This window comes from Hyperoodon ampullatus (assembly GCF_949752795.1).
Source record: "Hyperoodon ampullatus genome assembly, chromosome: 3".
NCBI classification, from domain to species: Eukaryota; Metazoa; Chordata; class Mammalia; order Artiodactyla; family Ziphiidae; genus Hyperoodon; species Hyperoodon ampullatus.
Window position 1 is genome coordinate 17,585,009 of NC_136916.1, and position 13,140 is coordinate 17,598,148.

A 13,140-nucleotide genomic window follows, 5' to 3' on the forward strand; every position below is an offset into this window, starting at 1 on the left:
AAAGAGGGATCAACGTCACCCTTGACTTCAGGGTAATCTGTTGCCACAAGCTGTACGGGGCGGTAACACGAAGCCACGACGTCTCCCGGGCTGGGCCAGATTCCCAGTACCTGAGAGATGCAGAGCGTAGGATGCCTCAAACAGGTGATTGTCAGATGGCGGGAAATCCTTCCATGAAACAGACACTTGGGACACAGTGGCAGAGACATTAAGGCCTTCCATCGAGTTGCCCACACTGCTTAAAGGCACTAATACCAGCAACAGAAGTATTCCATACTACCACCGAGGTTTCAAAAAAACTCCCGAAATACAAGTCTTCATAGGAAAATGTCCTTTATTGCGTGACACGAAGAGTCTGCTCTCCTCCTGCTCAGGAATAGAAGGGTCTCCCTTTCTCCGGAGTCTGGAGTCTGTTCAGCCTGGCGACCTGAGAAGGGGAGGGGGGAACGTCCTGCCGGAAGGGCCCCTTGGGGGGGATGTGACTGGGGTCCTGGACTTTCTTATATGAGTCATAGTTGTTGAGCCCCTCGGGGGGAGGGGGCTGCTTCTTCATCTGCTGCTCTTTCCGCCTCTGCTCCTGGCGGAGGAGCTCCTGGGTCTCCAGCATGACCCTGGCGTTGAAGCCGTGCCCGCCCAGGTAGCCGTTCCGGGAGCCTTGGTAGCTGGAATACCTGGGGTTCTCCTTGGCACTCTGGAAGCCTTCCCCAGGGGAGTAGTTCTGCTCCCAAGAATCCTGGGAGACCGAGCTGGCATTTTTCCTACTTTGCCTAGAAAGCAAAGCCCAAAGGTGAGTGTGAGGGCTGGGAAAAGGGGAGGGAGAGAGATGGAAGGACGGAGTGAGGGGTCAGGGTTGAGCCAAAATAGCACTTCTATATCCCAACAAATATTACAATAAGTCCCATACATACGAACCTTCAAGTTGTGAACTTTCAAACATGCGAACGTGCGTTCGCATGTCCAATCACGGAAAGTTACTTCACGTGTCTGGCGTACATTGTCACGTGTGTGCATCCTGTACAAACGGTTGTGCTTTTGTGTACTTTATGTACAGTACTGTGTAGAGTACAGTAGTACAGTATCTTCATTTCAGGCCCAGGATGTCCGGAAGAAAGCGTAAAAGCAGCAGTGTTGTAGCTGGTACTACTGTACTTTTCAAGTACTGTACTATAAGACTAAACATGTTTTCTTTGCTTTGGGGGTTGGTTTGTTTTTTTAATGTACTATTTGTGTGGAAAGTATTATAAAACGATTACAGTATAGTACTATATAGCTGACTGTGTGAGTTGGGTACCTAGGGTAACTTTGTTGGACTTACGAACATGCTCTTGGAAGGGAACTCGTTTGAATGTAGGGGACTTACTGTATTTGGTTCCAGTCACGTGCCAGACACTGTGATAGGGGCGGGACAATGAAAACGTGACTGTCCCTGGCAAGTTCAACTCTGAGACAAGTCTGCACAAACAACGGCTACACAGGAGAGACAGCTAACAGATTCTGCAGCTACTCAGAAACAGGGTCCTCCTTCTGTGTCTGGGTGGTGCTATCTGTTCTGCTCAGGGTGACAATATCTCCTGCAGTTTAGACTCATTGGCAGAATGCTGTTAGGGGTATTAGCGATTTGGCAGCTTCTACACCAGCAATAATTTCTCGCTTTAGAACGTTACAATTCAATTCTAAACAAGCCAAACAAATATTTTACACAGCTACCACCATCGTGCCAGAGACGCTAGCTAATATGAAGTACGTGTGATGGATTCCGATTTGAGTTCAGTTATGAAAGATTTAAGTCTAGACTGCTTTATGATTAAAAATGCAACAGGCAGTCCCTTAAAGCCCCGGCTTTTGAGTTGTATATGTGAGCAACTGACACCCTTCGGAATACATGCTCGTCAAGATTGCAGAACCTGGACGTGTGTGGAGAAAGCACTATTTTCCTGCCCATGGTATCCTTACCCAAGCCCAGGGTAACTTACTCAATTCATTTTCTCTCACCCCAGGATGGGGAAATAAATCAGAGTCCTATAGACATTTCAGCTTCTTATCCCTTATGCAATAAAGTTGCACATCATTTTCAGGAAATATTATTGTTTTGAAACATCTTTAATTTACTATCAAGTCTCTAGATGCTTTTATGAATTTACAATAAGATTGGCTATGATAAAGTAAAACAATTTTGTGCCAGGAAGGAAGACATGCCCTAATTTTTTTTGCCTTAAAAATGGAAGAGAAGGAGCGAGAATTGAGCCATAAAACAAAATATATTGCTCCATTTATCAATAAGAAAATCATTCGGTGTCAGTACGTATTGTTCAGCTTTTCCCATCGACACACACAACATGACAGAGTGTTCAGAAAGACCAGTAGAGGAAGAATAAGGTCTATGCAGCACTGGGTCTCCCACAGGAATGAAGCCATTTGCATCCCTGAACATTCAGAAGTGCCGTCCACATGGTCTGGGATAAAATCTGCCCATTTTCCATAGGACCTAAAATGTAGTCAAGGGTATTTTCAATAAGAAAGATGAACTACTGTCCAGAATCCTCCCTGGATATGACTCTGATTAACTGAACAGCCTACAGTGTGTCCATCCTTTTAATGGGAATTGGGCCATGTGTACAATCAGCCCAGGCAAGGATCCTTATATTTGATGGAACAGTTTATTTGCCTAAAGCACTGATTACCTTCACTTAAAGAGTCATAAATTAATCTGCTCAGAGCAATGAATGATGGAAAGTGCCAGCATGGAAGCAAGGGATTTGACATTAATCCTGAAACTTTAATTAAAACAACCAACTTGCTACTGATGTTACAGCAACAACGCGGGATTCCTTCACAGGTCAGTTATCAGTTTAAGGATAACCAGAAATAGGCTTCTTCATCCTTGGTCCACGGGGATCCACTAGCCCTGTCCATCCCCATCTCCAACTCCATGATGCTGGAGGCTTTGCTCCACGTAATCACGTACCGGAAGTTGCATTTTGAATCAGTCCAGGAAAACAGAGTCTTTTTGTATTCAAACACACGGAGAATTCACTAACGGTTTGTTCAGAATGGAAATTATGACAATGTGGGAGAAAGAATTTCTTGAAGGTAAAATTTTCTTCAAATTAAGCAGTTTAGAGAGAAGGAAAAAAACCTCCCTGAGGTTCGAAGTAAGACACTTGAGGAAAGTACATACACACAGATACGTACACATGGATGCATGGACACACGTACACACACATACACACACACACACACACACATGCTTCCTCAGAAAGGAAGCTAGCGTAGCAACAAGCTCTTGATTAAAGAAGAGGACAAGAAATGATCAGGTTGTAGAGAAACACAAGAAAGCAGCAGACAGACAGTTTCCTCCACTGGAAGATGAGGCACACAGGCACGGAGCACAGTGTGAGAGAGGCTGGGTGTCCCGCGGACACAGATCCAGCCCTTAGTCTGCGCGTGTGGCTGTGTGAGCCTGGGAGGGTTATCCTCCCTGGGCCCAAGGTGCATCATCTGTGAAACAGGCATAATCTCTAATCTCATAGGGTTCTGGGGAGAAATAAATGAAATCACAGACATAAAATGCTCACAAAAGTGTGGCATACAGTACATGGTTCACTACTGGGTGACTTTCAAGGACTTGGCCTCCAATCATTAGGCTCTGGGTTTGGGAGGGCATCTTTCTGACCAAGGGAAAAAAATAAACAAGAAGTTCAGCTTTCTGTCCTTTGTCTGAAGGGTTGGTAGAGATCAGGGAGCAGAGGAAGGCACCAAAGACTAACTGGAGAACCCTCACTCGGGGAAGCAAGTCACAAACACGTCCCAGAGTTAGAATCAGAAGCAAGCTTTCCACTGCCCCAGCGTTGCTCAAAGGCCACGAATAACCACAGGAGCCACAAAGCATCATTCCTTCCAATATGTCTTTACAGTCAACACGCAGGTTTGTTGGGTCCTGGAATGCACTCACTGGAGACTCGTGAGTCGACCCAAAGCACGGACCCTGGTGTGGCAATAACTGCCTCGTAGTGATGATGCCTGAAGACCACTGTCATGCACAGGACACCCAGCAAAGCCCCAGAGCCTGAGGAAAGCCGTCAGTCACTGCGCTGAGGAGGACACACAGGGATGAAGAAAGACAGACCACAGCTGACAAGGTGAGAGGCAGTCGAGACACGTAATAAACGGGCCTGTTGGGGAGACCGAGTCAGGGCGTGGAGACAAAGCCGGGAAGCAAGGTGGATGAGCAAGAAGCCACCAATGGCAGGAGGAAAGATGCAGAGGAAAGGTAAAGAAAAGCATTCAACAAAGAATCTTGAGTATGTTTTTCTATCAGTGACTATGACCCAACATACTTTTCTACTACTCAGATTTAGAGCTGCCTTTTGGATACTAAGGAACTAAGCTAGGCATTTTTAAAAGGATTTAAAAAAAGAAAGTAAAACAGAAAAATGAAAACTAATTTAGGAATAAAAAAGAAATCCCCCTCTGACTGAGAATTAAGTGTGTGGCCACTCGTGTCCCCTTTCACCCGATCTCGTGTTACCACCTGGCTAGTGTTTCTTACTGACATTTCACGGTGCAACCTGAATTCTGCCTATAGGTTTCCTTAATCACAGTGAGAATTTACAAACCCCTCTGGTGCGTATACATCCCTCTAATTCAAACCACCTCACCTAGCGCGCCTGATACAGAGTCTCGACCATTTGTTTTCTTTTATGCTCCACTTTGCCACTGAACCCTTTGTGTGTGCGTGAAATCGTTTTGGTATCAAATGCCACAGCAACTTGCTTAGACCGAAGTCCGCTAATTGTCCACATCCGAAGAGCTGGGGTCAAGTGTCTTTGAGGAATATCACATGTCAGAAACGGGGATTCGCCTCCAGCTCGTGAGGGTCACAGCCCCCCTCCGATCTCCAGCCCCTGGCTGAGTGAGGTTCCCTGCAAGGAACCAAGCTGTGTGCAAGGCCCTGCATTCCTAATTCCCTCACTCAGAGATGCACGTTGAGGAATTACAGTTGACCATTGAACCGCATGGGTTTCAACTGCATGGATCCACTTATACATGGATATTTTCCAAGAGTAAATACCTCAGGACGACAGGGTCTGTGGTTGGTTGAATCCATGGATACAGAAGAGTCGTGGATGGAACCATGGATACGGAGGGCTGACAATAAGTTATATGCAAATTAACCCCCCCAACTGTACTCTCTAAAAGAAGTGAATGTGATGTACAGGCCGACCAGCCCCACTCACCTAAACTCACCCAGCTCTTTAGTTTTAAGATTTCTACTTTTCTCCTATCCATACAGAATAAAATGGCTAATAGTAAGGGAGTTATAAATGACCAGAGGGAAAGTTCTGGTTCTTTAGGGAAACACTAACTGACAGCAATAGTCCCAGCAGCAGCAAGCCTCTGGTCCATGGAATTACAGGTGCTTCTACCTGTGCTTCAGGGGGAGAGGAGGGAGAGAAGCACAGAGGAAGGGAGAGCTGGAGAGGGTCAGGAGTGGAGATGGAGAGGGGCGCCAGGATGAAAGGATCCGTGTGGAGAACTGAGCGACTTTGGAAGGTGAGCAGGAGGCATCCGGTGCACCTGCCTCTCTCTGGTCCTCTTCCCGAGGATGGGGCCCCGGAGTCTCTCCTCCCACCAGGCCCTCCCACCCCTATCCCTCCTCCTTCCCTTCCCTAGTCCTGGCCATTTCCCATCTCACTTTCTTCTTACACACATCTTATGAGAGCTCTCCTCCAATTCTTATAAATACTCTCAAACACAACTAAAATATAAGAAGCCAAACCTTTTGCCAATAAGATAAGATCACAGCCCCTGCGCGGACAACACCATCTGCGTGGGCCGTGATGCATGATGGCCACTGCGTGGCTGGGACGGCAGGGCCACACCACGCGTGTCAGGTCATCCCCATCATCACGCTCGTCTTTCTGATGGAAGGCAAGCCGACAGGCCGCAAGAAGGGAACTTACACAGGAGAAGCTTTTTGTGTAACCCTTGAAGTGTTGCCCATTTGATGCTCTGGGGTGATTCAGGCGGTGGCCTTCCCCCAAGTGCTAAGGGCAGCAGAGCACAGAGACCTTTATATCCATATCGGCTCACATTCCAAGTGTGAGCACCAAAGCCCTCGGTAGCAATGAGCATTACAAAATAGTGGTTTAGGGTCAGGGGTTGGGCAGGGTGGGGTTTGAATTCTGATGGAATTACATACTAGTGTGTGACCTTAAGGGGCGTACCTTAATTTCTCTGAGTTGTCTTCTTGTAAGATGTGCCCTCCAAGGTCTTGTCTAGACCTAAACTTCAATGACTTTTGCCTAGAGTGGGCTAAATAACTGTTAGTTATGCTCCTATGTAAAAGAAGGGAGACTTCCGTAGTCACAGGAGACACAGCTTTACGGATTGAGAGAGGACAGCTGAGTGCTCAAGTTCCCACACTAGGCAGTGCCCCTCCTGGTACAGAGCTGCACTCACACCCACGTGGGCGTGGCTGACCCGGGTCAGTGCAGTGAAGTCCCCCAGGGCTGTTACGGTGATTATTTAACATGAAAAGGACTCACCTTTATTAGAATCAGGATCACTTTTATATCAGTCGGTCAAATTTGCCCCACCCCAGCACTGTTTTCCCCCAAATTCAAAATGGTCTACTTGATATCAACGTGGTAAGTAGACCGTTTTCCACCCAAAATGTTTTTGTCACCTGGTTTTGAAATCGTGTTCCGTACAAACGCCTGTAAGAATTGGGATGATAGGAGTGACTTCTTTGGGGAAGTCTGGAAAGCTGAATGCTTTTAAACACTTTCATTATTTACAATACTTAGATGGAAAATGGCTATTATTTCAACGTCTTAGGGCGCCGTTACCTGAGGGCTCTCCAGGCCTTTGGCAGAGAAGCCCTGGGGCAGAGGGGCCTCCACGTGGGGAGCCCGGCAGGGAAACCCTTCTGGCTCAGCCACCAGCTAGGCAGGTGGACATCCCAGGACTCTCCGAGGTTCAACACTGAGCAGAAGCAGGGATGGCAGGACGGCAAGAGAGGCGGGTTTGGGACCAGTGATGCCCCCTATATATGGTGCCTGGAGCGTTTAGCACCTATCCTTTTGGAGAACTCTAGATTTACAAGATATCATTTATCCTAGTTACCCCTGAGCTGAGCAAAGTCAAAGTTCTCTTTTCATTTCTCCGTTGAGGAATCTGTCTCCAGCCCCATGGGAGGTCGCAGAACCAACACAGTAAGTCCCCTACCTACGAACCTTCAAGTTGAGAACTTTCAAAGATGTGAACCTGCGTCTGGTTCCAGCAAGGAACCAGAACCTGTGCCATCCACGTCAGACGTGAGGGAAATGGCAGCCTGCCCTCCGTCTCCTCTTGCTGACGACCCCTCCGCTCTACCATCTCCCACCTCCTCTCCCTCCTCCAGTCCGTACCTCTTCTCACCTGTTCCCTCGATGCCAGCCCCTGGATGCCAGCTATTGTACTACTGTACTTTTCAAGGTACTGTACTGTAAGATTAAAGATGTTTACTTTTTGTCTTTGTTTTTTAGGTATTATGTGTGTGAAAAGTATTCTAAACCTATTACAGTGCAGTACTACGTAGCTGATTGTGTTAGTTGGGTACCTAGGCTACCTTTGTTGGACTTATGAAGAAATTGGACTTACAAACGTGCTCTCAGAATGGAACTCGTTCATATGTAGGGGACTTATTGTACCAGAACCCAGGTCTGACCCCTAAGCCCAGTCCTCGTGGATCAAGCCACTTCAGGTCCAGTGAGGGAGCTGTCCGGTGAAGGTGTGGCCATCTCCTGAAACACCTCCCTCCGGGTCTCCCTGCCACGTGGTAAGGTGGCCTCTAAGTAAGCGATGATTCCCACCGTCTATGTGCAGGTCTTCGTTATTGGAGAAGACAGTGCACTGAGGAGGAGGGATTTCCCAAGGGACAAGGACGGGGAGGATGGCGACGCGCGGGGGGTGGGGGTGGGGCGCTCGTACCGGGGCAGGGAGCTGTACTGGCGCTGGGCCTGCTGGAAGCTCTCGCGTTCTTCCTGCCGTTGCCGCTGCATCTGCACCTCCACCGACACCGAGTGCCGGCCGCTCTGCGCCGACGGCCTGGAGTTGGGCTGCGGGAGGGAAAACGCAACACGAGTCACGAGAAAGGAATTACGAATATCACAGGACCGGTGACTATTTCCATTCTCACAGACTGACTCAGAAACAATTCGCAACTTCCGTGAATGTCTTAAAAATCAAGTGCAATTTTCTCAAGAGGCGTCTCATTGATCTCGTGAGCCCCAAATACCCCATCATCCTAAATTTTAATTACGGCTTTAGAATGGTTTAAAATTGAGACGTCCACCTTTCTAGTCTGCCTAAGTGAGGTTTGGTAAATGCTGACATTAGACACTAGTTTACATCCCTTGTATATACAGCAAATACAGGGGAGTCAGGCTGCTCAGAAATCTAGAAGTCAATGCCAAAAAATATAAAAATTTGCTACAATAATTCACAACAGTGGGAAAGTCCAAGGGTACACACTTGAAAGTTGGCCATGCTGGTGAATCTTTTCAGTAGTTATGTATTTTACTCTAGCAGTAGGATACAATGTAGTGGATCCCCCTTTTATTAAAGGATAACAGCTAAATTTTGAACCAAGATTAGTTGAAACTAGGCAGAGTTCACCACGTACAGGTCCTCCAATCCACGGATGGCAGCCACATGTGAACAAGAAACACTTATTCAAAGAATGAATCTGCAAGGTAACAGCTACTGGAATTGGTTATGAAATAATACATTTTGCCTTAGTTATGAGGATATGGCATTTTTACCTAGGTTAATTATAGGCTACAGGGAAATTTTCCATCCTCTGGCTAAATACTTTGGTCAGCAGGTCATCTGCTCATGGTTGCCACTGACCAAAACCAGATACTGGGTGATATATGATGCTGGGCCCCTGTGGATGCTTTAGCTTCTCACCATCAGCGTTTAGCTCACCTTCGAGATCTGGCCTTTTGAAAGTAGCTCCACGCAAAATAGACAACGATGCCTCTAACTTTACAAAACAGCTGACAATGGTTGATCATAGCGTCAATGGCAGTCGCTCTTAAGTAATCCTTTTTAGTGCTCGCCGACCTCTGCCCCCTTTGTGTTATGCAACATTGTGCAATAGGCTTATTCTGAATGAAGACTGTCTGTTATAAACAAGTTATTGATTTTCTTTTAGAGTTGAAAGCCAATGAGAGACTTGGGCTCAATAATCATTTTCTGAGTCTCAGCATTCATTTGGTAAGATAACACGTGGGTTTGTTCCTTAAAGAGTGGCTCCTCTGGTTGGCTTTTGTGCAAAGAGAAAGAACGCAATCTCTATTGTCCCCTTTCTGCCTAGCTAGCATATCCCATATGTTGGTAAGCAATGATGAGGCAATATGCAGGACAAAATTTCAAAGCATATGTGCATCATCAGCGAGCATATTAAAAATATCCTGATACAAAAATAATGGGTGAAGAGATTAGGCTTTACAATACCCCAGTCTCTACTAGTGGATGTTTATAACCACACGCCTTGGAACAAATGTGTGTGCGGAGACCCACTCCACAACACCGTTCAAATAACATGAGTGGTGCCTTCAGCAACGAAAACACATTGCCGAGTGAGCTCTGCTTATACAAACAGAGCATGAATCAATTGTTCATCAGCAACATTAAGGAGACAGACAGTTTCTTCCATGACCCTTGATGAGGCTGGCCCCAAACAGCACTGAGCTGACCTCTTATCAGTGGGGAGCCCGGGGAAGGGCCACTGGACGGGGAAAGTGAAGCAAGGAAATACGCCTTCAAAAAGAACCCCATTTTCCTTTCCTTTACACCCAGTCCAAGCTACACACATGTGTCAAACAGTCTTGAAAGGCCTGGCATTCTGCTGCAGGATTTAGTAACCAGCTTTTCAAGCTCACGCCGTTCTGTGACATGCTGCTTGTGGAGCTGTGAAAAGAAAATGCAAGGTCTTGTAGAAAGTTGTTTCTCCCAGAGGCCTGAAAATTTGATTCTGACGGAGGAAAAAAAAAAAAAAAGCTGAAGGGCTTTTGCCTCCGCTACTGTGCATTTTCTGATACTATTTATCAGTGGCACATCTGGTTGGGTCTGGATGAACCCCAGTAATGCAATTATCATGGGATCTGAAGACAGAATGAGGGGATGAGTTTGGAATCAGCAAACTGACATATTTCATTCTGTTTGCTCACTCTGATGAAATACAAACCTCAGCCTTACTATTAATATTTTACTCTCTTTCTCTTTTCAGAGCATGCAAAAGAGTAGGTTATTAGAAAGAATCACCAGGGCTTCCCTGGTGGCACAGTGGTTAAGAATCCACCTGCCAATGCAGGGTACGTGGGTTCGATCCCTGGTCAGGGAAGAGCCCACATGCCGCGGAGCAACAAAGCCCGTGCGCCACAACTACTGAGCCTGAGCTCTAGAGCCCGCGCACCTCAACGAAGAGTAGCCCCCACTCGCTGCAACTAGAGAAAGCCAGAAAGCCTGTGTGCAGCAACGAAGACACCATGCAGCCAAAAAAAAAAAGAAAAGAAAGAAAGAATCACCCTTATTTTTAGGACGAAAGTTGACTGGGCCGCAGATTTCAAGAAAGATTGTGTGCATGACGGGTCCAGAGCAACAATGAGAGAAGGTCGTCCTGTCAAGTTTTCTACTTGGCCTGAATCAAAAATAACCTGATTCATGATTTCAATGAAGATCTCATAAAAACGTAAATTGTGGGAACAGTCTTACCACCGACAGCCCCAACTTTAAGATACTGTGGTTTTGTGGTTTTTATCCCTACAGCAAAAATAGAATAATGTATCTAGAGTCCAAAATCACAAAAATAAAGATAGAAATGAAGAAAGAGATCAGGTTTAACCCCAGAGAGAAGGGCATGTTTTCAGATAAAACAGCATCAGCAACTACAACAACAAAGCAACATCTATACAGGGAAACACGCAGGGAACACATAATTGTCATGATTCCAGAGATTCACCAGACAGCAAGGCAATAGCTCAGCTTTAAGAGTGAAAATTATAAATAACCCTGGCCTTGTTTGTGATGAAATTGGTGACAAGCAGCTACCTTTTAAGTAAAAAAATAGCCCAGGTTGCCAAGGCCATAATAATGACAGAGGTTATAAGACAGAAGTATATACATGATTATCTCTTATACAATACACTGGAGAACCACGATACGTGACTGTCTTCATGGCTTATGTTTAAAACCACAAGTGAAAATGATGCAGGCTGCTTTTGTAAATGAGCTGCAAAGTACTGGTCTTTACTGTGATTATGAAGAGATACGATTTATATTATATAAAAAATTACATAAAGCTTCGAAAGCCGAACAGTTTTGGTATCACTAATGTAGAACAAAATATTGAAAATATCTTCTGTACAGTGTTTCACTAAATTAAGTCCTTATGCATTTCGCTCCATTAAGTAAAAATCATCCTTATTTTTCCAAAATAAAAATAGACAATACAAAAAATAAAAATACAAAACCCAAACTGTTAATAGACTAAAGAAAGAACAAAAATAAATGTATACTGTACAAAGTTTCAGTACTAATTTGAACTAGGTGGTATTATAAGACTTTTAGAGCTTCGTATAAAAGTGTATGTGTGTCTCTTATGAAATAAAATTCATTAGTTTTATTAATATTTAATACTGTTTAAATAATCTAATTTTTCTTCATATAGATAAGAAAAAGAGCATGTATGCATATGTGTGTGTGCACTTGTATATATTCACACATACACATATATGTAATAGTCTTATGAATGAGAATTTAGGGTGGGTTTTCTACTTAAATTATGAATAATAAAAAATTTCAAATCTTCACATATGTCCAGGGCATGTAGAGAAAACAAAAGTAAAATACAAGAAGTTTCTGTGCTTTGGATGAAAACCTATGATGAAGATGATGATAATGATAAAACAAAGAACAATGATATCCCTTGAGATTTAAAGTCCTTATTTTAGCAATTCAAATGCACTGCAATCCTAGTATGAATTCCACATTCTGATAACAAATAGTCACTTAACCATGTTAAGAGTGTAAGTTGTTTACTCTGTTTAAAAGTGGCCATTGCTAATATTGGTAATGGTTTTCTATAGAGGACTTACTGCCAACCTCTAATCCAAATAAAGTTAACTTTTGTCTCTAGATCCTGTCCTCCCTGCCCTCCCCTCTACCCATCACACACTGTACTTACACAGCTATCGATTGAACTCTGGGTTCTGAATGTTGAAAAGCTTAATTGCTACTAATGATGTGAGTAATGGTTGAAAAAGTGCCACACATACCAATTTCCCTCATCAAGATTTTATAAATATGTGTTTTGGTCTTAACATGCTATTTGTCTTCTTCTCATCTTTCCCAACCAGGGTTTGGATCTATTTTCCCACCTTAATCAGCAAGTAGGTTGAAAATAAAGGAGCAGCCCTCCAGTGTCCCTCACTGATGGGTGGCAGGCAGCCTCATGCACTTCACCACTGGAGGGTTCTGTGGGTAGAACAGCCTGCGGGTCATGGAGGCTTTGGCTGGGAGGGTGGGTCATGGGACTCCAAGAAAAGGGTCTATTCTGCAGCAGCACAGAGACACCCTTGCCATAACTAAAGGGCACCCCTTTGCTGCAAGAATGGTTTCCTCCAAGTGGATTTTCAAGAGAGGTGATTGCCACCCAATTGGAACTGGAGTAACACTACACACAGCAAGGTTATCAACTAAGAAGGTATTTCTTGAGTCCAGGCGTGGAGGCCCATTAGGAGGAAATGACAGCGGATACCTCTGAAGTCTTAAAAAAAGGAAGACAAAAAGAGAAGCATCATCTCCTCAAATACCCCAGGTCCAGGGAAGGCAGTCTAGGGTTGCAGGATGGCTGTGCAGTGTGACTGGCCCTCTTACTAAAGCAGGCAAGAACCTAAATGGGAAAGCGGGGGTCGTTAAAAGTCCAAGGCAGGAAAATGGAGAAAGGGACAGATTTTTTTTTTTTTAATTTGTTTAAGGACAGACAGCTAGGAAGAAAGCTTGGGGGAGAACAGGATATTCATATCGTGGAGGATCAATTTTCTCTCTGAAGGACTGAACTACTTTCAGTCACTACCCACCCAGGATGGA

General features: G+C 45.0%; 1 protein-coding gene across 1 annotated transcript in view; it reads right to left on the minus strand.

Moving 5' to 3' along the window:
• Nucleotides 1–316: 316 nt before the first annotated feature.
• PARD3 (par-3 family cell polarity regulator) overlaps nt 317–13,140 on the minus strand; it is a gene marked incomplete at its 5' end in the record, with an annotated part of 523,272 nt that continues 510,448 nt past the window's right edge. Inside the window, 2 exons of the mRNA XM_079699052.1 lie at nt 317–767; nt 7,975–8,102. Of these exons, the coding sequence (XP_079555178.1) occupies nt 371–767; nt 7,975–8,102 (525 nt within the window). The 3' untranslated portion in view covers nt 317–370. The remainder of the gene's footprint in view (nt 768–7,974; nt 8,103–13,140) is intronic.